This window comes from Rhamphochromis longiceps, linkage group LG3, assembly GCF_057381845.1.
Source record: "Rhamphochromis longiceps isolate RC_006_pf linkage group LG3, R_longiceps_female_GT1.1, whole genome shotgun sequence".
NCBI lineage: Eukaryota > Metazoa > Chordata > Actinopteri > Cichliformes > Cichlidae > Rhamphochromis > Rhamphochromis longiceps.
The window spans coordinates 26,998,029-27,023,724 of NC_140559.1; the positions used below are offsets into that span (position 1 = coordinate 26,998,029).

Sequence of the window (25,696 nt, forward strand, 5' to 3'; positions counted from 1 at the left end):
AATGACATCGAGTTAAACCAAAAATTTTACATGTCATATATCATTATCCCACATTTGAAGGGATTTAAGTATGTTAAGTTAAGTATACTTAACTATTGAATATTAACATAAACAAACAAAAAATACAGCTCTTTATTTTCCACCACCTTGATAGCTATAGACACAAAATGTCAAAGTTGCGTTACTGTCAATACTGTTTCAGACCAAATTATAATTTCTTAATTTTGCATTAACTTTGTTTTAGTAGAAAGACACACGCCAAGCAAAGATAAGCAACATGTAATTACCCTTTTATAACATGTGAAAGCTTTGATTTACATAAAACTGACAGTGGATGATAGTGTGTATAGACACTACACAAACACTATAACAATTATTAGAAAGTTGCAATTTTAACAAAGCAAATGTTCTTAATCTTCTGCACATATCAAGTGTGGCTTCAAGTGGGTTTTGTCAGGATACACTGTGTGACAGGCAGATTTTAAACCCAATATGCATGACTGCAGAGACAAAGGGCAAACTCGAGAAGACTGCTTTATTACTGGAACTCACACGAAAATATATAACAAAGCTGGGCTTGAGCCAAAAGTGCAAAAACAAAATCCCAATACACAGCAATAGATAATAATAACAAAAAATGTCATATGTGGAAGAACACAACAGGGAACTGAGGAAAACTGAGTGCTTAAATATACACACGAGGTAATCAGGGAGAGAGACACAGCTGGGGAAGCAGAGATACTGGCAAAATAAGATGGGACATAACATAACATGCGAACACCTAATTTAGCTGCACACAGGAAACACGGAAGAGAGTGTGAAAATATAACAAGAAACAACACCAAGATTATCAGAATACTAAATGAAAAAAACCAATTCAATTCAATTTATTTATAAAGCGCAAGATCACAACAACAATAGCCTCAAGGCACAAATAAATATTAACTAAAACTCAAGGAGTAGATCATTACCATAACCTTAGAACTCTAATTTTGAGAACACTGGAAATAATTAAGAAAACTCTTAAGTGGGAATGAAGAGAAATGAACTCAAAGCACTCAGTCAACGACCCAGGAACCATGACAGGTTTGCCTCCTTTCTGCAGTTTACTGTTCAGGTGTTTGAAGTTTGCTTTTTTGTGGCCTGTAAGACAGAAAAAAACCCACTATAATATAACACTTAGCTTTTACAGGATATTGCCCTGATGTTCACGCTCGTTTTTTTAACTTAATGTAGCCAGATAGGCTACTGTTCATTTCTCTTTCATGCTCTCACTTTCTGTAGGGATGCTAGTCAGGTTAGTCAGGTTGCACTTTAATCAAAGGGTGGGGTCTGCAAACAGCCATTACTTTAAAAGGCAACATCAGAGCAGCTTGAAATTGACATTGAATCCTTGTGTGGTTTTATACTGTCAATATAAACTGCAGTTATAATAATAATTGATTGATATAGAACTTTTCAAGGCACCCAAAGTGCTTTACAATACCACTATTCATTCATTCACTGGTGGAGTCAAGCTACAGTTGTAGCCACAGCTGCCCTGGGGCAGATTAACTGAAGCGAGGCTGCCATATTGCGCCATCGGCCCCTCTGGCCAACATCAGTAGGCGGTAGGATAAAGTGTCTTGCCCAAGGACACAACGACCAGGACAGAGAGCCCGGGAATCGAACCCGCGACCTTCCGGTTACAGATGCGCTGAGCCACTAACCTGAGCCACGGTTGCCCCGTGGCTCAGGTTAGTGGCTCAGCGCATCTGTAACTTGCATCTGTGGCTCAGGTTAGTTAGTCTCTCAGTTAGTCTCTGGAAAGATGAATTTTCCTTTTGATGAATTTTCCTTTTGATGAATTTTCCTTTTAAGAGCATTCCTAAGTCATTGAAAGTTATATATGGGCAATTTCAAAGGGCTGTTATTTTGGAAGACAAAATAAATCAGCCTGACTTGATATTGACATGGTATACCTGTCAGGTTGTATACTTTTGATATGAACTGCAATTATCCTGTGGAAACACGATTTTCCTTTTAAGAGCATTCTGAAGTCACTGAAAGTAGTTCATATAGCGGCAATGGTTGTTTATGATGACATTTGTACCTGCCCAGCTGACTTGCTCCACATGCCACAGAGAGCTGTGTGAATTCCTTTTTGGGGTACAATACGATCAAATATCACAACAACTATAACTTGTACAGGCCACAGTTCACTTGTGTGGTTCAAGTTATTAGGCCTGTGTATGTTTTTATTCTGTTTTAAATGTGTGTGTGTGTGTGTGTGTGTGTGTGTGTGTGTGTGTGTGTGTGTGTGTGTCTTTGCATTAAATGTTGAATTAAATATCAGTGTCCTTTTAGGTTTTTGTGAACCTTTATGTTTTTTTGTTTTGTTTTTATTGCAGTGAACTGAGGACACAACGGTAGCTGTGGGACCTTCGGTGGTGGGTCGTTTTCCACACCTGTGTTGTACAGCACAGGGTGTAGATTTGATTTTCTTCTTTTATGGTCCTCAGCTACTGGTAAGTCCAGTTCAATATATGGTGCCTTTTTTAAATTTAGGACACTGTTACAGAATAGGCTGTGCCACGGTAAGTTTTTATTGTTTTATTCTTTTAATTTTTATTTTAACAAATGCAATTACACATATATTAGTATTGGAGGCCATCTTCCTCAGTCATGCATCGTATAACCTGCATAATATTGTTTTAACTTCTTTGATCACTTCATCACATTAAGTTAACATGGAATAAACAAAAACTATATAACTTTGGTCTAATGATAATACCAGAGCAAATCACAGAAACTTAAGGGGACCATAAAATATGGTTTACATTAATAAAATTGAATATGTATTTACATTAAAAATATTATTTAGTAAATTCTAAAATGTAGCTCACTGTAGGCAAAAATAGTCTTACTGTCTGGATGGGTGAATAAATGACCATCTCTGGAGAACTTGACTCTTCAACTGCTGGGGGACTCGGGGGCAGTGTGGAGCATGATAATCCTGATTCTGCCATTGAAATTGAAAATATATGTTTTCTTTTAGGAAACAAGGATTACATTTTTAATATAAGATATCTGTAAATATTTGTGAAATGTGACTTAACTGTTCTGGCATAAATTCATAAAAGGAAGGAAATAAAGAAAAAAATCCAATAAAATAACCACATGTTCATAACAAACGAACCCAGTTCTTGAGTTTGTTCTGTCTTGTTTATGATCACAGTGGTGTAAACAGGTTGTTCTGAGATATCGTCTGAAGGGGAAGAATCATCTGTAGGCAAGAGAGGTTATTATGCATGTATGTATTAGAATATATATATTTAAACAATAAAGCTGTTCTTTGGTAGCCCTCACGCTTTTCTTTTTCAGGCTTTGTGCTGTGGTTTGACCTAAGACAGAGTTTTAAATTATCGAAGCATCAGCAGTGTCTAAAACAAAAAACCCACATACGACATACCGAGCAGACACAAAAAGAATCCCTCGGTGCAACATATGTCACATAAAAATACCACACTTCACTTTAAGCTTTCATTTTAATTTTGTTATATATAAACTTACCAGAAATTGTATCATTCAGTCTCTCATACATGCGATACACTTTTAATCGATTTAAATTGATTAAGATAAAAGTCGTCCAGTCCCACTGTGACCTTGACTTGGACTGATTAACAAATTTGATAAATAGATAGAAGGCCATAAAATTGGTAACAAGCATGAAATAGAGTAATACAATTGTGATAATTATTTCTCTCTCACCTCCTGGATGGTCTTCATCTGAGTTTGATGCTGCTGTTGATGTCTTTGAGGAAACTAATGAATAGAAAAGAAAAACCCAGCATTAGAAAAAAATTAAATTGGGAACAGAAGATTATTCTTAGAAATTATGTAAACTGAAAAAAACGGAATTACCTCTGTGTTTGCAAGTATTAAGAAATCCGACTACCAGCAGTGTCAATATTATCACTAAAAGAGGCAACACAATCCACAGCAGGAATAAGTCAGGAGTGGAATTGAAGTCATCAGACACGTTCTCTCCTGAAGAATATGCTGCAATGGTACAACTTTATAAATAGCATTGTATTTGTAATTTTTCTGACTTTAAACATAAAAAAATGTAACATCATTTTTATAAAATAAACATTTTCATCAGGACCAAAAGATCCAAAATCTAATTGATGGAGTCACATTTCTCTCTCTATGAAGCTCAGACACAGAAATAAGTAAATATAGTTTTAGTCTTACATCTGACATGAAGCCAGCTTTCTGGTGATGTTCCAACACCAGAAATGCTGCACTTGTATCGTCCTTCATCAGACCTGGAAACACTGTTAATTTCCATGTTGTCAGAAGGGCTCCGGTCTATGAGGCCATCGTCTTTGTAGAAATTTGCACTTTGGTTGGTGTGAGTTGTCTTGCTTATGCAGCGGAGAGTCACATTGTTTCCTTCAAAAACAGGGAAAACTGGACTCTCTAGGATCACAGAACCGTCTGAAGAAAATGCAAAATGTTAAATGACAAATACAAATACAAATACATTCTGTACCATACAGGACAAAGTGGACAATAAATCTCACCTAATTTTAAAATAAAACTCTTTACTAATTTCACAAATATGATGAACTTACCAGTTATGGTAATGTTGACACTGTTGCTTCTCTGACCCCCTTTAACCTCACACCAGTACTCTGCACTGTCTGTTACATACGTTTGAGTAATTGTGCATGAAGAGGAATTCCCTTTACTATTACATAATGGACTAAAAGATTCTAACTTTTCCTCAGAGGTTTTGATTCCTCTCAGTTCAGCAGAACCATCAGGGCTCTCACAGACAAAAGATAAAGACTTGAATTGAAAGTGTTGGAGTCTGTTAGGAGTCACACGAAGAGCAGCTGCACCTAAAAATTAGAAACACCACAAGATTAATAGTTAGCAGATTAATCAAAATTCTTATAAAATGTGTTAGTAAAAGATGATTAAAATTAAAAGGATTTTAATAAACATCATCAACAGACTTGTAAGATGTTTAAGTCAAACCCAACTTACTCACCCCCCAAAAAAGTAAAAAAAGATTTTTTATTTTATTAACGTCTCTAACGTACTCACCCATTTTTTGGGTAAAGCTATTTTGAACATGCGTCCCCAGCAGAATAACTTCAAGCATTACTAGATCAGCACAGGAAAACTTTAAATTATATGATGTACAGACATATATACAGTAAATATAAAATATAAAAATAAACCTAACAACAATTACTCACATAGTCTGAAGCAGAGAGTTGTAGTCACCATGTTGTCTTACTGCTGACTGACTGAGTAACAGACTAAAATACAACTGAAGAATATCATTGGGGGAGGGCAGGTTTCCTGTTCCTGTGCAGTTGATTTAGTCATAATTCTTCAACATATATGAGTCTGACAGAATTCAGCTGTAAAGGAGCTCCATCATTCCTGGACCTGTTTATCTAGATCACTTGAAAAAAAAAAATTGGGGTGGTTATTACATTTACATTACAAGTGTAATTAGTTGCCTGGACATGCAATATAAAAAAAAAAATTACACAAGATCTCAAAACCGTAGGAAAATCAGTTATAATAATTGGTTATAACAAGGCAGAAAATGAATACACACTTCACATAAATGCTTTTGCTATTTATTGTGGTCTAACCTGTCAAGGACAAAAGAGAAAAGATAATTCTGTATCAAGCCTTGTAATCATAGTAGTGCTGTCAGTGTTAATCTCGTTAAAAATGACACATTAATGAGCTAACCATGCTAACGGGTTGAGGCCGTGCAGACCCACACATGGGGTGATCCGCAGTACCCGCTAACGCAGATTTGCTGCGTTAATGCAGTTATGATATTAACGTCATTTTAACAAGATTAACGCTGACAGCACTAAATCATAGCTTCTCTATTTTTTTTAAAGTACAGAGAGACTGCTCTATTGGTGTGGTGCTTAGCACTGTTGCCTCAAAGCAAGAAGGTTCTGAGTTCAAACCACAACATGAGTTCTTTGTGGAGTTTGCATGGTCTCCATGTGTTTGTGTGGGTTTTCTCTGGGTAATCTGGTTTCCTTCCACAGTCCAAAGACATGCTGGGGTTAGGCTGATTATTGTTTTTAAATTGCCCACAGATGTGAATGGTGAATGGAGCCCATGTAGGGACACTGTGGGAAGACCCACAAACCATAGGTGTGGCCTCTGTAGCTGACAGTCTGACCTTAATTGCCTTGAAACTCTGGCTTTGTGTCAAATGATTATGTCTCTTACTTTTAACCATAGTTTGACACACTCTTGTTATTGTTCTCCAAAAACCTTGTTTTACTCATTTCAGTTTTCCTTGAGCCCCAAGTTTTTCTTCCTCTTTCTTCCCATGCCACCTTATCGTGTTCGTCTTTTTATCACGGCTGCAGCAGCAGTCGTGTGGTGTGTGGGAAAAGGACTCGAATGCAGGCACTTATTGAGATGTGAGGGAGATTTATTGTAAATAATGGAACACAAGGCGAGGATGGCAAAAACAGAACTAAAGATAAACTAAACTAAAGATAACCTGAACTGGGAAAAACTAAAACTAAACAGAAAACCTGAACATGAAGGAGTGGACAGCACTCTATTTAGTCATTAGCACTCATCAGGCAATGTCTATGGGCAACTGACTGCACTCAGACCAAAGGGGGCTGAATAATTACGCACACCCCACTTTGCAGTTATTTATTTGTAAAAAATGTTTGGTATCATGTATGATTTCCGTTCCACTTCTCACGTGTGCACCACTTTGTATTGGTCTTTCACGTGGAATTCCAATAAAACTGATTCATGTTTGTGGCTGTAATGTGACAAAATGTGGAAAAGTTCAAAGGGGCCGTATACTTTTGCAAGCCACTGTATCTCTGTCATGGTCCTGGGTCGTGCGACCCAGTGTTTTGTGTTTAACCTATTTTGATGTTTATTGTTTGTTTAGGTTCTTTAAGGTAGTCCAGCCCAGTTGTAATTATGTTACCCTTGTATCAAGCCTCCCTTGCCCTTCGTGTGTTTATGTCTGTGTGTCTTGTATTGTCAAGTTCATGCTGTCGCGTCTGTCACCTCCCCCTGTACTACATCTCCCCGGTTCATGTGTCATGTCTAATCTCCATGTTTCCTGTTTTACTTTGAAAGCCTGTATTCACTGTCAGTGTATTCAGTTTCACTCCTCCTGTCCTGTCGTTAAGTTCATGTGTGTCAGCTGTGTTCCCATGTGTGGCCACTTCCCCTGATCATCCCTCATGTGTATTTAGTCTCTGTGTTTCATACAGTCTGTGTCGCGTCGTCTGTGTTACCACCCTCCGTGTTTCCATGCCCGGTCTGTTGTCTTCCAAGCCATAGCCTCACCATAGTTTGTTCCCAGTTTAGGTTTCTGTTTAGCCACGCTATCCCTGCTGTGTTTGTACACCTTGTTTTCAGCCATATTAAAGGCTCGCCTTCTGTTAAGCTCACTCCCGTCTGCTCACTTGTGTATGCACCTGGGTCCATTACACACACCACCGCACGGCCTGTCTCTGCAGACCGTGACAATCTCAATCCTACCACTAGTTAGCACTAACTCACTCTTCTTTAAAATATGTTGTAATACCCTCTTTTGCACACAGGGTGTGGCACTCTATTGAATAGACACGTACACGTGGTACTCATTAGTTTTACCTGCCTCAAACTTTTAGAACTGAAGAAGCTTGTCGAATGAGAGGTGAAATGTTTTGAAGCTTTTCTTTACAAGCTCCTTAGACTGATGAATGCGTAGTTATTGTTTTGTTATACTCCTTTTTAGCAAGGTAATCTGAAAGTGCTCACTAAAAGTGAGTCTACTGTGATTGTTTTAGGTATTACAGAAAATAAAAACTTTCTAACAATTTACGAAAGCATCCTCCTGTCATTTCTCATGTAAGCAGTTGTTACCTGTTGTATTGGACGGTTTTTGGAGTAATTAGGAAACCACCTTACAATTGCATCAACAAAAATTTTTAACAACTCCTTGCTGTGTTTCTCATTCAGTCTGCAGCATGTTCATTTTTGTGTGCAATATTGTTAAATTAAATTAAATTCTTTTAATAATTCCTTCATTGTCTTTTTTTGTCTTTTTTGATAATTTTGGCAATTACACACTTATTTAACTTTGCATAAATATTTATGCTTGAATTATGCTGAAGCAGAAAAATGAACCAACGCTTGTCAGTGCAGTAACAGTGTATTTACAATCTGCTTTGTTCTCTCTGTGTTTATGTAGGCAGTTTTTCAGCTCCCCCGTCCACAGCCCAATGCTCCTTGCCTGCTAATTGCACCAAATGTATATGTGGCACCATTTTCATAACCATTTCCATAACTTGGTCAAAGGCTGAGCATAGAGTGTTGTTACAAGACTGCTCTACAGGGAAATCTCCTATGAAGTGAACCGCTGGAAGCGGCGGAGCCTCCTAAGAAGGCCCTGCTGTCTCCACCTCACCAGAGTCAGTGGTCTAGTCAACTCACGTCACCAATGAGTACAGTGCAGACACTACATGTCATTATAAGTCATAAATGCATCCCCACACACAGCTCCAACAGGTTGTGAAACCCCAGCCAATTTGTCCCCAGAATTAAGAAACGAGTCAGTGAGGAGCTAAATGTCGCACATTTCTGTCTGTCACTTACAAATGTCTAATAAAGCCTTGTGGCATCCCCTTCCCACATCAAGTAGAGCATCAATCTCAGTGCTGACGAGAAATAGGAACAAGCGACAAGTCGTGCCAACCCCGCAGTCCAATCCTCAGCTTGGTCCATCAGTTAATCAGCCTCCTCACAATGCACCACTGCCAATGCATCACCTGCTTGCTGCTACTACTGCATATTCACCCAGTGTATATACTATATGTGTGTATATATATATATATATATATATATATATATATATATATACATAATGTTCTTCCTCTACACCCCCCCAAATTTTTGCACATGTCGAAGAGCGTGTCAGGCTACATTTCACTGTCACCACTGCCTGCTCCTGATGCATTGCTACCACCTCTGCTACCATTTGAGCCAGTGCGTCCACTGACTGCGCCAGGCAGATCATCATGCTGAGCCCAGATGTCAGCACTTTAGCGGGAAATGACCAGATGCTTGACAGTGTGGTAATAGTGTCTTTTATTTGCCGGATCCTTTCTTCTTTGAGTGCCTGTTACGCCCCTAGTCTAGGCGGGTAGGGACGCACATAAGGTTGAAGGAGAGAGAGACAAATCCCCACCCTGGTTCCCGAGCCAAACATCCAAACCCAATTGTGAGTAAAAAGGTGATTTTATTTAAGGAAAAGAAGCATAGCTCCAGGGTGAGCCCCGGCCAAAATAACAAACAAAACCAACTAAGTCCCACCGCAGAAAACTAACTAAACCCTAGGAAAGAAATAGAACAAACAAATGACAGAGCTATCCCTCGCTCCCTGACCCGGAAAGCAGGAGAAAACGATTCCAAAAGAAAAGGCAGCTCACCCCTTCCGCTTCAGCCCAAGAGTGCCTAAGCTCTCAGCTACTGCACTAGGAGCGGCTTTCACAATTCACACTCACACAAATACACAATATAAACACAGGCTGGGAAAACCAGGGTCCGGACCGCGACGGCTGTCAGGCTACTCGCTCGTTCCACTCTCTCTCTCTCTCTCTCTCTCTCCTCTCGGAGCTGTCAGAGCGGCTTTTTGAAGGAAGTCAACCGCTCCATGGTCCAATCAGTCGCTCACAACTCGTCATTAGGGGAGGGACCTGGAAAAAGTCTTAAGCACAGTACGGAAACACAGACAGAAAACAGCCCACACAATGTCCTCATGGCCACAGCCGTAACAGTGCCTATGTGGGCAGCTTTTCAGCTCCCCCTCTGCAGCCCAGCGTTCATCAGCTGCAGCTGCCTCCACTACTCTTCTCTTCTCCAAACCCCAGCAGCTACTGAAATAGGAAAGGCATGGTTAGAGTAATGGTTATGGACTCTTAGATAGGGACCTAATTAACTCAACAAGTTATCAAATTTGACCAAACACTGATACATTCTCTTTCATTCTTAGTAGTGCCCTGACCAGCTTATTTTAACAAATGCATCTATACAGTGGGGCAAAAAAGTATTTAGTCAGCCACCGATTGTGCAAGTTCCCCCACTTAAAATGATGACAGAGGTCAGTAATTTGCACCAGAGGTACACTTCAACTGTGAGAGACAGAATGTGAAAAAAAATTCCATGAATTCACATGGTAGGATTTGTAAAGAATTTATTCGTAAATCAGGGTGGAAAATAAGTATTTTGTAACACAGTAAGGGGAATTATTGAAAAGACTATATCAATGGGCCGATAGGCTCGACTATAGGAGCACAGGGGTGTGTTCAAATGAGACACAGAGACAAGAATGTAACTCAAAAGAACCAGCCAACTTTAGTGACATAAACCATAAGGTTGACAAGCACAGGTTAAAGACATTTTACAATGGTAGAAAGGAAACTTACAAAAATTAAAAGAAAAGTAAAACACAAACAACTAAAGCAATGACTTGGCCAAGTGTTACTTTTGTTTTTCAATGTTCGGGTTTCAATGCTTGAGTTTCAATGATCGGGTTCACCCTAGTAACCTGACTCCTTAACTTTTATAGAAACAGATTACACAAATCCAATGTACATTCAAATGAAAACCTCACACTCTTTTCACATGTGGAGAATGTTCTACACAACAACTCATTATTTAAAGTCCCAAATAAAAAATGTCCAAGGGGTAAAGTCCAAAAAATTCCCAGGGTGTGAAAGAAAATAGGGATGAGAGAATGTCAGTCAGTGGTCTTATGTATAACCAGCTGTGCGTGAAAGTGTGAGTGATACAGTCCTACCACACCGCAAGGTGCAGCAGATCATCAAGTGGAAAAGAAGCGAATCTCAGTCTCTCTAAGTCCAGGTGGGAAGGCTCGCCATCTATTTCACCGGAGGAATCCACCTCAGGAACAATTCGGCATACAAAAAAAACCTGACCTGTCAACAGACAGGGTCAGAAGAGCAATTCAAATATTAATTATGCTGTTCTAGCTATAATTCACAACTTAGGGTTTTGTTTAAATCACATTCAACATAAATTTGCAATAAAAATGCTCAAATTTGCAAAAATAAAACATTTCTCTTACACAAACTATACATTAAACCGAGTAAAGTCAGTGCATATGCATATATGTCGCATATGCGACAATTATTAATCAAACAATTGAGATTAATTCAGTGTCTCAACGATAAAATATGAAACAGACGTGAACTAACTGAGACATACAACATGTGCTCACCGATCTCAGTGCATCACGGCTGAAGACAATGGCATAGTGTCTCTCGGTCGGAAAATGCAGGGCTCTAAATAACGTAACAGGACATGTTGTTTTCTCTTTACTAACCGTAATACGACATGAAGGAAAAATAAACATAAGTTGCGCTTCAAGTGTTACCTTACTTCTGGAAGCAGATTGAGACGAACTTCCAGGCAGTTGATAGCAACCAGAGCTAACAAAGGCTAACAGTTTAGCTCCACGCGGTACTTTCTAAAGTCACCAGAAAAATGCAGCATTTGCCTGTTTACTCACTGCGGCTACTTCTAACATGAAAGGTAGCTGATAACCAGTGAACTTATGTGCAACACAGTTGGTTGCAACTTATATCTAGTACTTTTTCCCAGCTCAAAAGCTTCGGTCTCTCTTTTCTCCTGCCAGCACGCGACTACCTCCACACATAGCAGCAAAGACAGAGCACGTAGGTGGGACATACAGCGGCAGGCTGCTCTCCCATTGGTCAAAACATACTGGGACCTGTGCATTTCGATTGGTTGGGCAGGCTGTCCATCTCTCTTCATATCAGTCCTTAAAGTGGTACCCTCATTGTATGTGGGTTACAATTTGGTCACCTCAAACATGGAAAATCTCTGGCTCTCACAGACCTGTAACGTCTTTTGTAAGACGCTTTTCTGTCCCCCACTCGTTACCTGTATGAATGGCACCTGTTTGAACTCATCATCTGTATAAAAGACACCTGTCCACAGCCTCAAACAGTCAGACTCCAAACTCCGCCATGGCCAAGACCAAAGAGCTCTCCAAGGACACCAGGAACAGGATTGTAGACCTGCACCAGACTGGGAAGAGTGAATCTACAATAGGCAAGCAGCTTGGTGTGAAAAAATCAACTGTGGGAGCAATCATCAGAAAATGGAAGACATACAAGACCACTGATAATCTCCCACGATCTGGGGCTCCACGCAAGATCTCATCCCGTGGGGTCAAAATGATCATGAGAACGGTGAGCAAAGATCCCAGAACCACACGGGGGGACCTGGTGAATGACCTGCAGAGAGCTGGGACCAAAGTAACAAAGGTCACCATCAGTAACACACTACAACGGCAGGGAATCAAATCCCGCAGTGCCAGACGTGTTCTGCTGCTGAAGCCAGTGCATGTCCAGGCCCGTCTGAAGTTTGCCAGAGAGCACATGGATGATACAGCAGAGGATTGGGAGAATGTCATGTGGTCAGATGAAACCAAAGTAGAACTTTTTGGTATAAACTCAACTCGTCGTGTTTGGAGGAAGAAGAATACTGAGTTGCATCCCAAGAACACCATACCTACTGTGAAGCATGGGGGTGGAAACATCATGCTATGGGGCTGTTTTTCTGCCAAGGGGACAGGACGACTGATCCGTGTTAAGGACAGAATGAATGGGGCCATGTATCGTGAGATTTTGAGCCAAAACCTCCTTCCATCAGTGAGAACTTTGAAGATGAAACGAGGCTGGGTCTTCCAACATGACAATGATCCAAAACACACCGCCTGGGCAACAAAGGAGTGGCTCCGTAAGAAGCATTTGAAAGTCCTGGAGTGGCCTAGCCAGTCTCCAGACCTCAACCCCATAGAAAATCTGTGGTGGGAGGTGAAAGTCCGTGTTGCTCGGCGACAGCCCCAAAACATCACTGCTCTCGAGAAGATCTGCATGGAGGAATGGGCCAAAATACCAGCTACTGTGTGTGCAAACCTGGTAAAGACATATAGTAAACGTTTGACCTCTGTTATTGCCAACAAAGGTTATGTTACAAAGTATTGAGTTGTATTTTTGTTATTGACCAAATACTTATTTGCCACCCTGATTTACCAATAAATTCTTTACAAATCCTACCATGTGGATTCATGGATTTTTTCTTCACATTCTGTCTCTCACAGTTGACGTGTACCTCTGGTGCAAATTACTGACCTCTGTCATCATTTTGGGGGGGGGGAACTTGCACAATCGGTGGCTGACTAAATACTTTTGTGCCCCACTGTATTACCAAACATGATGCTTTTTTGGTAATTTTCTTTTCTTTTGCGCTGGAACAATGTCCTTTAGATGGACGAGACCTAAGTGAATATGGTTTTTACATAACGCCCCATGCCACTTTTTTCAACCACGCACAGCATATCAGCACAAACATCTCGTATGGGCTTTTAAGTATGGTGATGATTTAGACTTGTTTTGAGCCACATGATCTGGGCACCTTGCAGTCATGAACTCCTTACACCAAAGTTTTCTAGAGCTAAATGTACAGTCATCTGTTCAACAAATTAGCCGAATTAGCTGTCCCGGAACAACAGTTTGACAACCTTCAGAGTATGTGGCAGGGACTAACCACAATCACAGCCCTGACCCCCATCGTGAGCAAATGCTTCAAGAAGCTGGTCAGGGACTTCATCTGGTCGGCACTACCCGACTCACTGGACCCTCTACAATTTGCAAACCACCACGACAGGTCCACTGATGATGCCATAGCCCTGACACTACATACTGCTCTCTCGCACCTGGAGAAGAGAGACACATATGTGAGAATGCTGTTTGTAGACTACAGCTCAGCATCCAATACCATCGTTCCCTTGAAGCTGGACAGGAAACTGCAGGATCTAGGACTGAGCAGCTCCCTCTTCAGCTGGATCCTTAACTTAACTTCCTGTCTGACAGACGCCAAGTGGTCAGACTGGGCAGCATCACCTCATCCCCTGTCACAATGAACACTGGTGCTCCACAGGGGTGTGTACTGAGCCCTCTCCTGTACTCACTCTACACCTACGACTGCACGGCCACTAACAACTCCGACATCATTGTGAAGTTTGCGGACGACACTACAGTGGTGGGTCTTATCACCAAAAGTGATGAGACGGCTTACAGGGAGGAAGTCAGCGCCCTGACCCACTGGTGTCAAGACAACCAACCTACCCTCAACGTCACAAAGACAAAAGAGTTGATAGTGGACTTCCGGAGGTGCAGAGAAGTACACACCCCCATCACCATCAATGGCGCTGCTGTGGAGAGAGTGAGCAGCTTCCGCTTCCTTGGTGTACATCTGGCTGAGGATCTTACGTGGTCAGTACACACAAACAAAACAGTGAAGAAGGCGCAACAGCGCCTCTACTTTCTCAGGAGACTGTAAAGATTCGGCATGAGCCCCCGCATCCTCAGGACCTTCTATTACTGTGCCATTGAGAGCATCCTCACTGGATGCATCACCACCTGGTATGGCAACAGCACCGCTTACAACCACAAAGCTCTCCAGAGAGTGGTGCGGTGCTCTGAACGGATAATTGGAGGTGAACTTCCCTCCCTCCAGGACATCTACAGGTAGCGGTGCCTGTCACCCCAGCCATAAACTGTTCAGACTGCTTCCATCAGGAAGGAGGTTCTGCAGTATCCAGTCCTGTACCAGCAGACTGAGAGACAGCTTTTTCCATCAGGCCATTAGACTGCTGAACACTTCATAGACACCTCAGCTTCACTTAACGGAACTTCAACATTATGCACTCCACACTGTATATAAATGCCACTTGTTTTGCACATTTCCAACTGCCGACCTCTGTATATTTTATTTTATCGTTTATTCTATTTAATTTTTAAAAAAATATGTATATATATATATATAAATACACACACATGTAGATATACATATTTAGTATACACATTCAGTAATGCGCATACACTCTTATATTGTACATATATTTATTCATATAATTCTCAGATTTACCCATTCTTATATTTTGCTTGTTCTTATGTTATTGTATTTTTGCACACCTCTGTTGCTTGTGAAGCTCGCACACAAGAATTGTACTGTAACAGTGTACATGTGATGTGACAATAAAAGTGATTTGATTTGATTTGAAAATTCAGTAATACAACAGGACATTTGACCGAAGCACACCTGCAAATCTACACCAGAATGACTAAAAAAGAAGAGGGTTAAGGTTTTGCAATGGTCCACTCAAAGTCCAAACCTCATCCTGATTGAAATACATAGACTGGACATTGCATTTGTGCATAAATTCCCACAAACTTCAATAAACTGAGGCAATGTAAAAGAGAAGAGTTAGCCATTCATTTACGAATTAATATTGTCTGTATGGACAGCAATTTAAAAAAAAAAGTTTGATTAATCTGTTATCAGGCATCCTCTCCAGGCCTGAGCAGGGTGAACTGTTCCCTGGATCTTTCACTCCTAGGGGTTCTTGAATCGCTCTTTGTCTGGCTTCGCTTTGCATTGTCCCCGACTGATGACAGTCATATAGTATGATGTGATTCCATATTAGATTCTTGATAGATGTGGGTTTCAGTCTGGTTCTATGTGCCCCTTTTTAACTTTGAGCACACGCCCCTTCAATAATTTCTTCATGGTCCCCAATATCCTCTTTAGGCTGGTTGTCAGTGTAACATATGTAAACGGTATTACAGGAATCAGACAGAGATCATTTACAGAACACTATTATAAAAACAACAATTTTCTTTGTAATTTCCCAAACTTTAGCCACGCCTCATGTGCATATCATCACCTCTTAATGAAGAGCCTTCTACAAACAAGAAACAACCCATCTCTGCCTGTTTGTGAAACCTTAGTGAATGCCATTGATGTGATGATGATTTAAATTTTACATTATTGTTTTTAAAAATCCTATTTTTAAATTTCGGTACCACAAAGTATGTAACTATAACTGGCATTAATGCATCTGCTTTGTGACATTATGTTGAATTTATCCCTGTGCAACTAAAAATATGCAGAGAAATGGGAGAATTTTGCAGAATTTGAGAGTTTCTGTTGCTGAATATGTCAGCAGAATTTCCACAATAGGAAAGCATGGTGTTGTTATTATTCACAGGAATTTAAAAACACGGCAATAAGAAAAGCTAAGGAAAACATGTTGTTTGGACAATTCAGTGTTTTGATCACTGGAGAGACTATTACAGTTATTAAAGCAGAGACAAATGAGATGGTGATGGAAAAAAGAGCAAGGAGTGAAACTATACATGAGATTAAGCATTATATAGTAGTGTGAGCATGAACAGGTCCTATGGTGCCCCCTTCTGACCAGTAAACATTGTCATGTTTTAAGGTTATATAAGGCCAGAGTTTAATAAAGCAGTTCACTGGTGCATGGCTGCAGAATTTTATAACTGTGGTGATCAGCTGCCTGGCAGGAGGATCAAGGTACAGCCTATTATTTATATGTAATCCATTATAGAAGGAGCTAAGAACAAAAGAAAGAGAAAAAAATAACTCAAACACATGCACATATAATATACTTGAAAATGTTGTTAAACTGTTAAGTGACATGACAATTACAGTGAGATTGATCTTTATTATTAAGTTAAGCATTGATGAGTAATGTTTCCTTATTCAGCATTAAAGTAATGTTTGTGATACTCAACTTATCCGGTTCAGAAAACAGTGCATACACCTGAAGTGTGTACCTGAAGACATTTTACACCAGAATACAAAAAAGGACCGCTTTGTATAGCTCTAAAAAAGATTAGATTTTCATAGTCTGACAGGTAGATAAGATGAATCGAGCAGGTGATTTAAGGACTTGGCAAACACTGACAGGAATTACACATTGTGGGTATTTACACTTTGATGTACTTTGATGAAATGCAAATGCTGCCCAAAACACAAGCTCCTTGTTGAACGTAATAACAAACTACTGAAACCATTTTGAGCTCCTCCTCTTTTTTACACATGGTCTGTACTGATCTGCTGCAGTATGCAACAAAGGACAACCGTCCCTGTGTTTTTCATGCTCAGTGTTTATCTGATAAATAGACCGATGAATGTTAGAAAGTGATCCGACCAGAGTGTCTGGTTTTCAGTGACTCGTTCATACTTCCTTAAATTCCTGTTTCCTGCTGGGCTCCAGCCACTCGTTTCACTTTGAGAGCAATAGTTTGGATCACTGTGTCAGAGTCTGGGGTCTTTATCTGTGGTAAGTCTTTTTGTTTATTGCATTTCTTTATTGTTTGTTTTGGTTTTGAGTCAGAGAAGAAACAAACAAGAACCTTATAACAAAACCCTAAAACTGTAGTAAAAAAACAAAGGGATTTTTTCTACATGTTACTGAATAAAGTCAGGCTGTTTTTTCTCCGTCAAAATGTGAGCGGTGAGCACATACAAGATAACAAATGTTGTTAAAAGCTCCCACAAAGCTCCAAATGTAGCAGCAAAGTGTGAGAAGAACAGTATTTACGTCTATAAAGAACTGTTCTTGGAGTCGTGCAGAGACCTGCACTTAAAGCAGGACTTTGTGTCATCGAGGTGACTTAAAATAAACTCATCATTGTGAGGTGAGGTGACTTATAGGAACTCTGCTTTCAGTTTTAGTTATGTGCTTAAGTTACACTGATATGGAGCAGGCTCATTTCAAAATAAAAGGTCATAGTCTAAGCTGATCTGTGTTCCTGGTTAGTGTTTGATGGGTCACCTCCAGCCTTGGCTGAGTCTTTGTGCTTTTCTTTAATGTATTTGCCAAATAGAGATAAAACACTGCTGCTGATTGTTCTGCTGGTTACAGAGTGGGTGGAGTCAACTCACATGAATTGTTTCGGTTTCTCCTGTGAAAATGACTGCTTGATACAAACTCAGAAGCCCAGCTGTCTGAAATGACTGAAGACGAAGCATGTTTGTAGTTTGTAGAATTTACGTATATGAATATCCCTGCAAGGGACATGGGAGGAAGAAAAATTAAGACGGACTTTTGCGTGATCTCACAAAACAAACTCGGGATCTCGCAAAAGTTTTAGCCGCATTCTTCGGAGGCCGTCAGCTTGAAGTCGACCGGGAGGTCGAGGCACAATGTGCCGGGAAAGCGGTGTTCCTCCCGGCTGTAGTAGGTCTCGACCTCCCGTTAGCTTCGAGATGGTGGGTGTCAGATCTCCGAAAACGTCTGAGCACTTTTGCAAATATGTGATGTCTTGTAAACCGAGCAGATATCTGACGTTTACACAACTACATTCACGCCTCAAAATATCTTTAAAGTTTATTTTGTGACCCAGAAAGAGTAATATTACAAGTAAGTAGCTGCCGCCATTGTTGGGATTCAACTTTTGCAAGATCCCGAGTTTGTATTGTATCTCGCAAAAGTTCATCGTAATTTTTTTTCTCCCATGTCCCTTGCGGGGCTCCGAAGATGAAGTTCTTTTACTGTTACACGCTGGACTAAAATGTTCTAACTTCTCTCGCTCTCACAATCAAAAGATAACGACTCATATTGAAAGTGTTGGAGTCTGTTAGGAGTCACATGAAGAGTAGCTGCAGCTGAAAATTAGAAACATCACAAGATGTTAACAGATTAATCAAAATTCTGATTAAATTGTTTTTCTAACTTCTCTAACTTTTTCATCCATTTGTCGGGTAAAGCTATTTTGAACATGTGTCCCCAGCAGAATAACTAAAAGCATGACTAAATTAGCACAGGGAAGCCATAAATTATTTGATGTATAAACATATATACAGTAAATCTTAAAATATAAAGAGAAACCTAAGAACAATTACTCACATAGTCTGAAACAGGGAGTTGGACCTGTTCCTCTAGTTTACTCAAAAAAAGGAAATTAGGTGGTTAGTACATTTACAAGAGTCTAACTAGTTGCCTGCACATGTGATATCACAGACTCACATGAGATTTCAAACCACAGGAAAATCAGTGGGGTTATAATTGGAAGAGAAGAATACACACTCCACATATATGCTGTTGTTATTTATTGTAGTTTAACTTGTCAAGGACAAAAAAAAGTAAAGATAATTCTGTATCGAGCTTTGTAATTATTGCTTTCCTATTTTTTTTTTAAGTATAGAGAGACTGCTCAATAGCCTGGTGATTAGCATTGTTGCCTCAAAGAAAGAAGACTCTGAGTTCAAATCAAAAAGTTCTGTCTGGAGTTTGCATGGTCTCCCTGTGTTTGCGTGGGTTTTCTCTGGGTACTCTGGCTTCCTCCCACAGTCCAAAGACATGCTGTTTGTGGGGTTAGGTTGATTGGTGATTCTGAATTGCCTGTAAGTATGAATGGTTGCCTGTGTTGGCTGTGCAATAGACTGGTAGCCTGTCCAGGGTGTGTGTCACCTCTCACCCTGTAACACATGGGGTAGGCTCCAGCCTCCCCATGACCCTGACAAGGACAAGTGGAAGAGGATGTATGGATGGAGTGACAGCTATGTGAAATTTGTTATAAATCCAATAAATTGGAGAAAATAACGGTGTGCATAACACGTTTTATGTTATCTAGACTCTAGAAATGAACTTCCATGGGTTGGATTAGTGGTTCCCAAACTTTTTTGTTAGGCCCCCCTTTCTTTTACATGAAAAATCTCCCCCCACCACTCCGTTGTTGACGAGGAAACAGAGTTCGCTGCGCAACGTCAAAGGTGTGTGCCTTTTTTCACGTCATGCTGTGCACCACGTTATTGTTTACATGAGATGAATTTCTACAATGGCAGATAGAGACAAAATACTGTTAATCTTACTAACTTCAGGTTTTACACGGTTACATTCACATGCAGTTACTGTCCCTCCATTGAGAAAGGCAGAGGCATCACGGTGTGATTATTTTACATGTAGTTGTTTTTTTTCCCTGTGTAATAATATTCAACATTGCTATCAATACATTTAAAAAAATGCCTCTCTGTGCAAAAGGGCTTCAAAAACATAAACAGCTGTGGGATACTGTTTGTCCCTGATTTAAACCGGGGGACAAATCGTGGCAGGATCAGCCTGATCTTATTTGTATCCCACTCTAACTTTACTGTATAAAGAGCTAACATCTCCAAAATGTCAGGAGTAGTTAGTCATTATAAGAAGTGTTTGTAAACTTAAAATCAAGAATGTGGGATACTGTTTTTCTGTGATTTGGAGAGCCCAGCGTGTGTACCCATGCAGGGGTAACTAATACTGTTGCAGAGACCTACCTCGGCACTTGTGCAGTTGAAGCCAAACTTGTGCAGTTGAAGCACACTTTAGGAACCTCTGGGTTGGATGAACTTTGTAGTAAATAAGTTAATTCATCAGTTAATTGAGTGGTCCAAGTTGGTCCAACTTAAATACATTAAATGGAATAACAGAATTGCATAATGCTAAAATGAGGCATTTTAATCATTTGGCAATCCCTTCCATGATTGTTTTCTGTTCAATAGTTTTTTGTTTGAGGTTTGAAATAAATAAATAGATTAACAAAAGTAAACTAAAGCTCATCCTCAGCAAACATGCCTCCATGGAGACATGGACACTGTGGGCAGCCGACTACCGCATATACTGGCATGAAATGTAGGGTATATTTGTCCACAGCATACACAAACAGTATGCAAATGCTCTGGGTGTGGACTGCCCTACTGGAATTCCACTGCGCAGGGCCCCACTGTCTCACATGTTACATCGATACCAAGGCCCACAGTTGGCTGCCCACCCGTGCTCCACAGTGAACACATGGTACAATGAACCATGGTACATATAAAAGTGGACCCGACACACTGAAATGTTTTTATTACTGTGAAGCATTTATTGATGTGACCCACTCCTCCCCTGCAGCTGAGCCAAGGACCACACCTCCTCAGTACATTACTGCCACTAACTCGTATCAAATATGGAACATTGCTCCATATACCACTGAGAACGGTGGAGCTGTGTGGGGAGGCCAAACTTGCAATTATATCAAGCAGGACCCAAATAGGTGTATCTATGTTTGCACACCTACTGTAATGAAAGTGCTGATTGGCCATGGACTAAGCCACATGCAGAACAAAGAGGATTTTCTGTGAGCAATCTGTATTATGGTAAATCAAATTGGTAAAACAGGAAGAGCTTTCTTTCTTTTGTTTTTCACTGTTTAACTCTTACTTTCACTTACATTTTTATAAGATTGTAGGAGATATATCAGCAAATCTGCTCCCTGCAGCAAAAAATACACCAAACAGCTACAAACTCTTTATGAACTTGATAAGATAACCAGAAACAAAGGAACAGTCCTCACCAACAGGTTTCTTAATTGTTGCTGCAGTGTTTATGAAACTTAAGTGTTACTTAGGAGCAGGCTCAAAGTTCACACTGTAAGTGAAACTATCACTGATCATTTGTACTCGTTTTTCTTTAACAGTCATTCAGTGAGTTGCAGAGAGAGCAGTCAACAGGTATGTTGTCTATTAAATTTAATGTTATTATTAATGTGACATGTAGCTTCTGTCTAAAAAACTGTTAAAACTGTTGGAGTCAAACTGGGTTTGAAGAATATGGTCCAAGTGTGAGTTGTTCTAAAGCTTTTATGTGGGTGGAAAAGGTGAATCTATGAACTAGATTTTTCTGTACCTTTACAGCAGGTGACACTACTGTAATTGTAGAAGACAGTATAGATAGCATGATCTACACCATTTAAATCAGCTGTGACGGATCAAGGACACATCTAAAACCTGCAGGGACACCGGCCCTCGTGGACTGGGATTGGGGACCCCTGATCTACACTCTGTGAAGCACTTCTACCCCCCCCCCCCCCAAGAATTCATTTAGTGATAATTGTACAACTTATGTTACTGAAACACAAATCAGAATTGTCCAGACAGCAGTGGTTTCCATTGTATTAATGTTATCTGTCTGTTTTCAGAGCTGCAGGATGGCTCATCAGCAGGATGGACTGTTTCCTCAATCACTGCTCAAAGCTTTCAGTGTTCTGATCTTCATCATTCTCCTAAAGGATGTCTGTAATGGTAATTAATACATAAATTGTCACGGTCCTGGGTCGGTGACCCAGTGTTTTGAGTTTCTTGTGTCCGAGTTTTTGTATTATGATATTAGTTCTCTTTGTTGCCCCAGTTTATTCTTTAGTCTAGTGTCTTAGTTTGGCTTTCTTGTATTCTCTTTAGTTTTCTGAGTATTTAGTTAGCCGCCCTCTGTGTTTCTTAGTTGCTCTGTCTCCCCTAGTCAAGTCTGCGTCTATGTTACATTTCCTGTTTTACTTTGAAGGTCTGTGTCCTACGTGAATGTATTGAGTTTCGCTTCCCTTGAGTCTCGTTATGTCCGATTTCTCCCAGCGGTGCCCCCCCTGTGTGTAAACCCTGTGTTTCTGTGTGTCAGTGTCGTGATCTCCCTCATGCTGTGTGTTTCTCCCTGTGGCTTCCTGTGTGTGTTTTGTTAGATTCTTCCCAGTTTAGGTTTTGTAGAGTTTTGTATTCAGCAATAAAAGCTGCCATTTTGAGTTCAATCCTGTTTCCAATGAGTTTGCGTTTGGGTCCAATTCCTGCCTGCATACAGCTGAAACATGACATAAATAAATGTTTGTTTTTTTTCATATTTTAATTATTTATATTTGTGCTCTTAATGTGCCTTTATTAAGAGCCATGTTTTAAGAAGTCAAAACAACACTGGCGGGATACAAAACTGTTTTATTTTTATGAACCAACACATTTCAGTTTCTGTCAGCAGAGGTATTTAAATAGGATAGCTATATAGTATTATATTTTAACAAACACTATACACTAACAATAATGCTAATAGTTTTAGAATCAGAGAAGATGCTTGTTAGAGACATGGCCTTTAGGTTTAGTAATTTAAAAAAAATATTGTGAGATAATGCTAAAAAAATCCCTCCTTCTGGCGATTTCTTATTTAAGAATTATTATTACTTGTTTTCAGGTCAACCTCAGTTGATTGGTCCATCTCAGGTACTGGTGGCAAGAGCTGGTGATGATGTAATTTTGCCATGTCATCTGGAACCTGCATACGATGTTTCTACAAAGACACTGGAGTGGACAAGATCTTCACTTGACCCTAGATTTGTCTACGTTTCACGTGCCAGTCAGGAAATTGAAAAACTAAAAGATCCTTCTTTCAAAGGAAGGACGTCAGTGTTTGTTGATGAACTCAAGTATGGAAATATTTCACTGAAAATCTCCAAAGTGAAATTTGATGATACAGGGACATACAAATGCTTTATTCCAGAGATGAAAAAAGAAGCTTTCGTCGAGCTAGTTGTTGGTAAGTAGCTTCTCGTCTTGTATTGTGCAGTCTTGTCCCTAGTATCATTTAAGAGCTCTTTGTTCTTGCCCATGATGGAGAGGTCGAAATGGAATAAATTGATTCTGTAGACAAATTTTTTGTTCTGGATTTTTTTTTTCAATAGTCTCTCGCCATTAAAATTAAGCTAACATAAACATTTTAGACTCTTCATTTCTTTGTAAGTGACCAAATGTATGAATTCAGAACTCTGTTAGCTTAACAGGTACACAAGTATATTTTTGCATCTTGTAATTTCATTAATGCCCCTTGACTTTTAAATTTCATGTGTTCTTTTCTTCAGCATCAGATGCTGCCACCTCACCTCTCATCGGTTTATCAGGGATTGACAAAAACAGAGGAGGAGTGGTGTTACAGTGTGAGTCTGCAGGCTGGTATCCAGAGCCTGAGCTGCTGTGGTTGGACGGTGAGGGAAACCTCCTCTCTGCTGGACCTACAGAGACCCTCAGAGGTCCTGATGACCTCTATACTGTCAGCAGCAGAGTGACTGTGGAGAAGAGACACAGCAACAACATCACCTGCAGAGTCCAACAGAAGAAAATCAGCCAGAGCAGAGAGACACACATACATGTTCCAGGTTCAAATTATATTATTGCATTTATGATAGAAACACTTTTTAAACATATGAAGTCCAGATTTCTAGTTTTTCTTTTTTTTTTTTACCATTTCAGAGGATTTCTTTGAGGTCCCATCCAGTTCTCCCTCTGTCATCATCGGTTTGGCTGTTTGTTTGGCTCTTTGCATCATGCTGTTAATTTCATCAGCTGCTGTCCTTTTATGTAGAATGAAGAAACACAGTGAGTCACTGATAAATTTTTCCTACCTCTACTATAAATCAATGTTTTCATTTTCATTCCTTCTCATTTATTTTTAATTTCAAAAAGAGAACAACAGAAGCCCAGAGGATCAGACTGATGTGGGAGGTGCTGAAGTTCCTCTGAGAGGCTCTTCTCCCAAAACTAAGAATAAGACTTCATGCGTGAGTAGATAAACACAAACAAATTAAATATCAAGATGTTCATTGTTTTTCAGAAATGAGATGGAATATTAATCCTAATTTAAAAATAAAACTATCTGAAATAATGCTTAACAGAAAAAAGAAAAAAAAACTGCACACGGTTACCACACAGACATCATGTGCATTATGGGCATTTACTAAGGTTGAGTAGAAAGAACTCTCTATTGATGTTAAAGGAATGAAGCAGAAACAATGTGAAAACATCAGTGTGATTTCATTCATCATTATTAGATTACTACTTCAGTAATGTCACACCAGTCTCTGTTTTGGTAAAAATGTTGCTACTGATGAAATTATTTTATATAATCAAGCTTTTCCTGGACTTCACACATCACCAACAGAGACAGTAGGTGTGCTCATACATAAAAGAAACATATTGATTTAAAAATACAACCCAAGAATGAAAAACAAGTTTTTCTACCGCATCATTGTGTTTTATGTCATATGTGCAGATTTATTGATTGTAGCTTTAACCAGTGTTGCTCTCATTTTGTAATTCACATTACACTTTAAAGTAATGTGTTACATTATTTATTACCCAGAGTAAGTAATCCATTACACTATGTGTTATATTAGTTTTGTATTACTCCACAACAAACCCCAAAATGCACTTTCCCATAATCACCATTTAACAAGAAAAACCTTAAGAGGACAATCCCACACACTGACACAAATCTTCATCCTAATAATGGCACCAGAGGTGACAAAAGTAGAGATATTCTGTACACACACATGTGTCATGTGTGTCTGCAACAGAGAACATCTGATGTGTGTGTCTCTATGAGCATGTGATGTGATCAGTGATATGTGTGTGTGTGTCTGTGTAGGAAACAGAAGTCAGCATTCATCCTAAAGATGTAATCATCTTACACAATGACAATCATATTGATCCACAATTCTCTAACATTAGCTAACTAGTGAGAGAATCGAGAACTGAGAGGAAAATACAGTGGGGCAAAAAAGTATTTAGTCAGCCACCGATTGTGCAAGTTCCCCCACTTAAAATGATGACAGAGGTCAGTAATTTGCACCAGAGGTACACTTCAACTGTGAGAGACAGAATGTGAAAAAAAAATCCATGAATTCACATGGTAGGATTTGTAAAGAATTTATTCGTAAATTAGGGTGGAAAATAAGTATTTGGTCACCTCAAACATGGAAAATCTCTGGCTCTCACAGACCTGTAACGTCTTCTGTAAGAAGCTTTTCTGTCCCCCACTCGTTACCTGTATGAATGGCACCTGTTTGAACTCATCATCTGTATAAAAGACACCTGTCCACAGCCTCAAACAGTCAGACTCCAAACTCCGCCATGGCCAAGACCAAAGAGCTCTCCAAGGACACCAGGA

The 25,696-nt window shown here is 39.7% G+C and overlaps 2 protein-coding genes across 2 annotated transcripts in view; one reads left to right on the forward strand and one right to left on the reverse strand.

Moving 5' to 3' along the window:
* The window catches only part of LOC146673737 (uncharacterized), a 94,087-nt gene that overhangs the window by 32,575 nt on the left and 35,816 nt on the right, over positions 1 to 25,696 (forward strand). The window contains exons 2-7 of the mRNA XM_085384683.1: positions 21,420 to 21,453; positions 21,921 to 22,023; positions 22,949 to 23,290; positions 23,613 to 23,906; positions 24,001 to 24,126; positions 24,214 to 24,308. Coding sequence (XP_085240809.1) covers positions 21,930 to 22,023; positions 22,949 to 23,290; positions 23,613 to 23,906; positions 24,001 to 24,126; positions 24,214 to 24,308 — 951 coding nt within the window. The 5' untranslated portion in view covers positions 21,420 to 21,453; positions 21,921 to 21,929. The remainder of the gene's footprint in view (positions 1 to 21,419; positions 21,454 to 21,920; positions 22,024 to 22,948; positions 23,291 to 23,612; positions 23,907 to 24,000; positions 24,127 to 24,213; positions 24,309 to 25,696) is intronic.
* LOC146673739 (uncharacterized) lies at positions 2,900 to 5,283 on the reverse strand. The gene is made up of 7 exons (XM_085384671.1): positions 5,253 to 5,283; positions 5,098 to 5,157; positions 4,620 to 4,889; positions 4,237 to 4,482; positions 3,904 to 4,041; positions 3,751 to 3,804; positions 2,900 to 3,265 (listed from the first exon to the last, which is right to left on the reverse strand). The coding sequence occupies exons 1-7, from the start codon at positions 5,281 to 5,283 to the stop codon at positions 3,114 to 3,116; spliced, it is 951 nt and encodes a 316-aa protein (XP_085240797.1). The 3' UTR covers positions 2,900 to 3,113.

What these genes read in the sequence shown, in the direction of transcription:
- LOC146673739 (XM_085384671.1), bottom strand. Translation starts at nt 5,283, where the DNA reads ATGGTGACTACAACTCTCTGCTTCAGACTAT. An exon ending in TGTCAACATTACCATAACTG is followed by an intron (nt 4,483 to 4,619) that starts GTAAGTTCATCA and finishes CATTTTCTTCAG; the next exon opens with ACGGTTCTGTGATCCTAGAG. An exon ending in TAATACTTGCAAACACAGAG is followed by an intron (nt 3,805 to 3,903) that starts GTAATTCCGTTT and finishes TCTATTCATTAG; the next exon opens with TTTCCTCAAAGACATCAACA.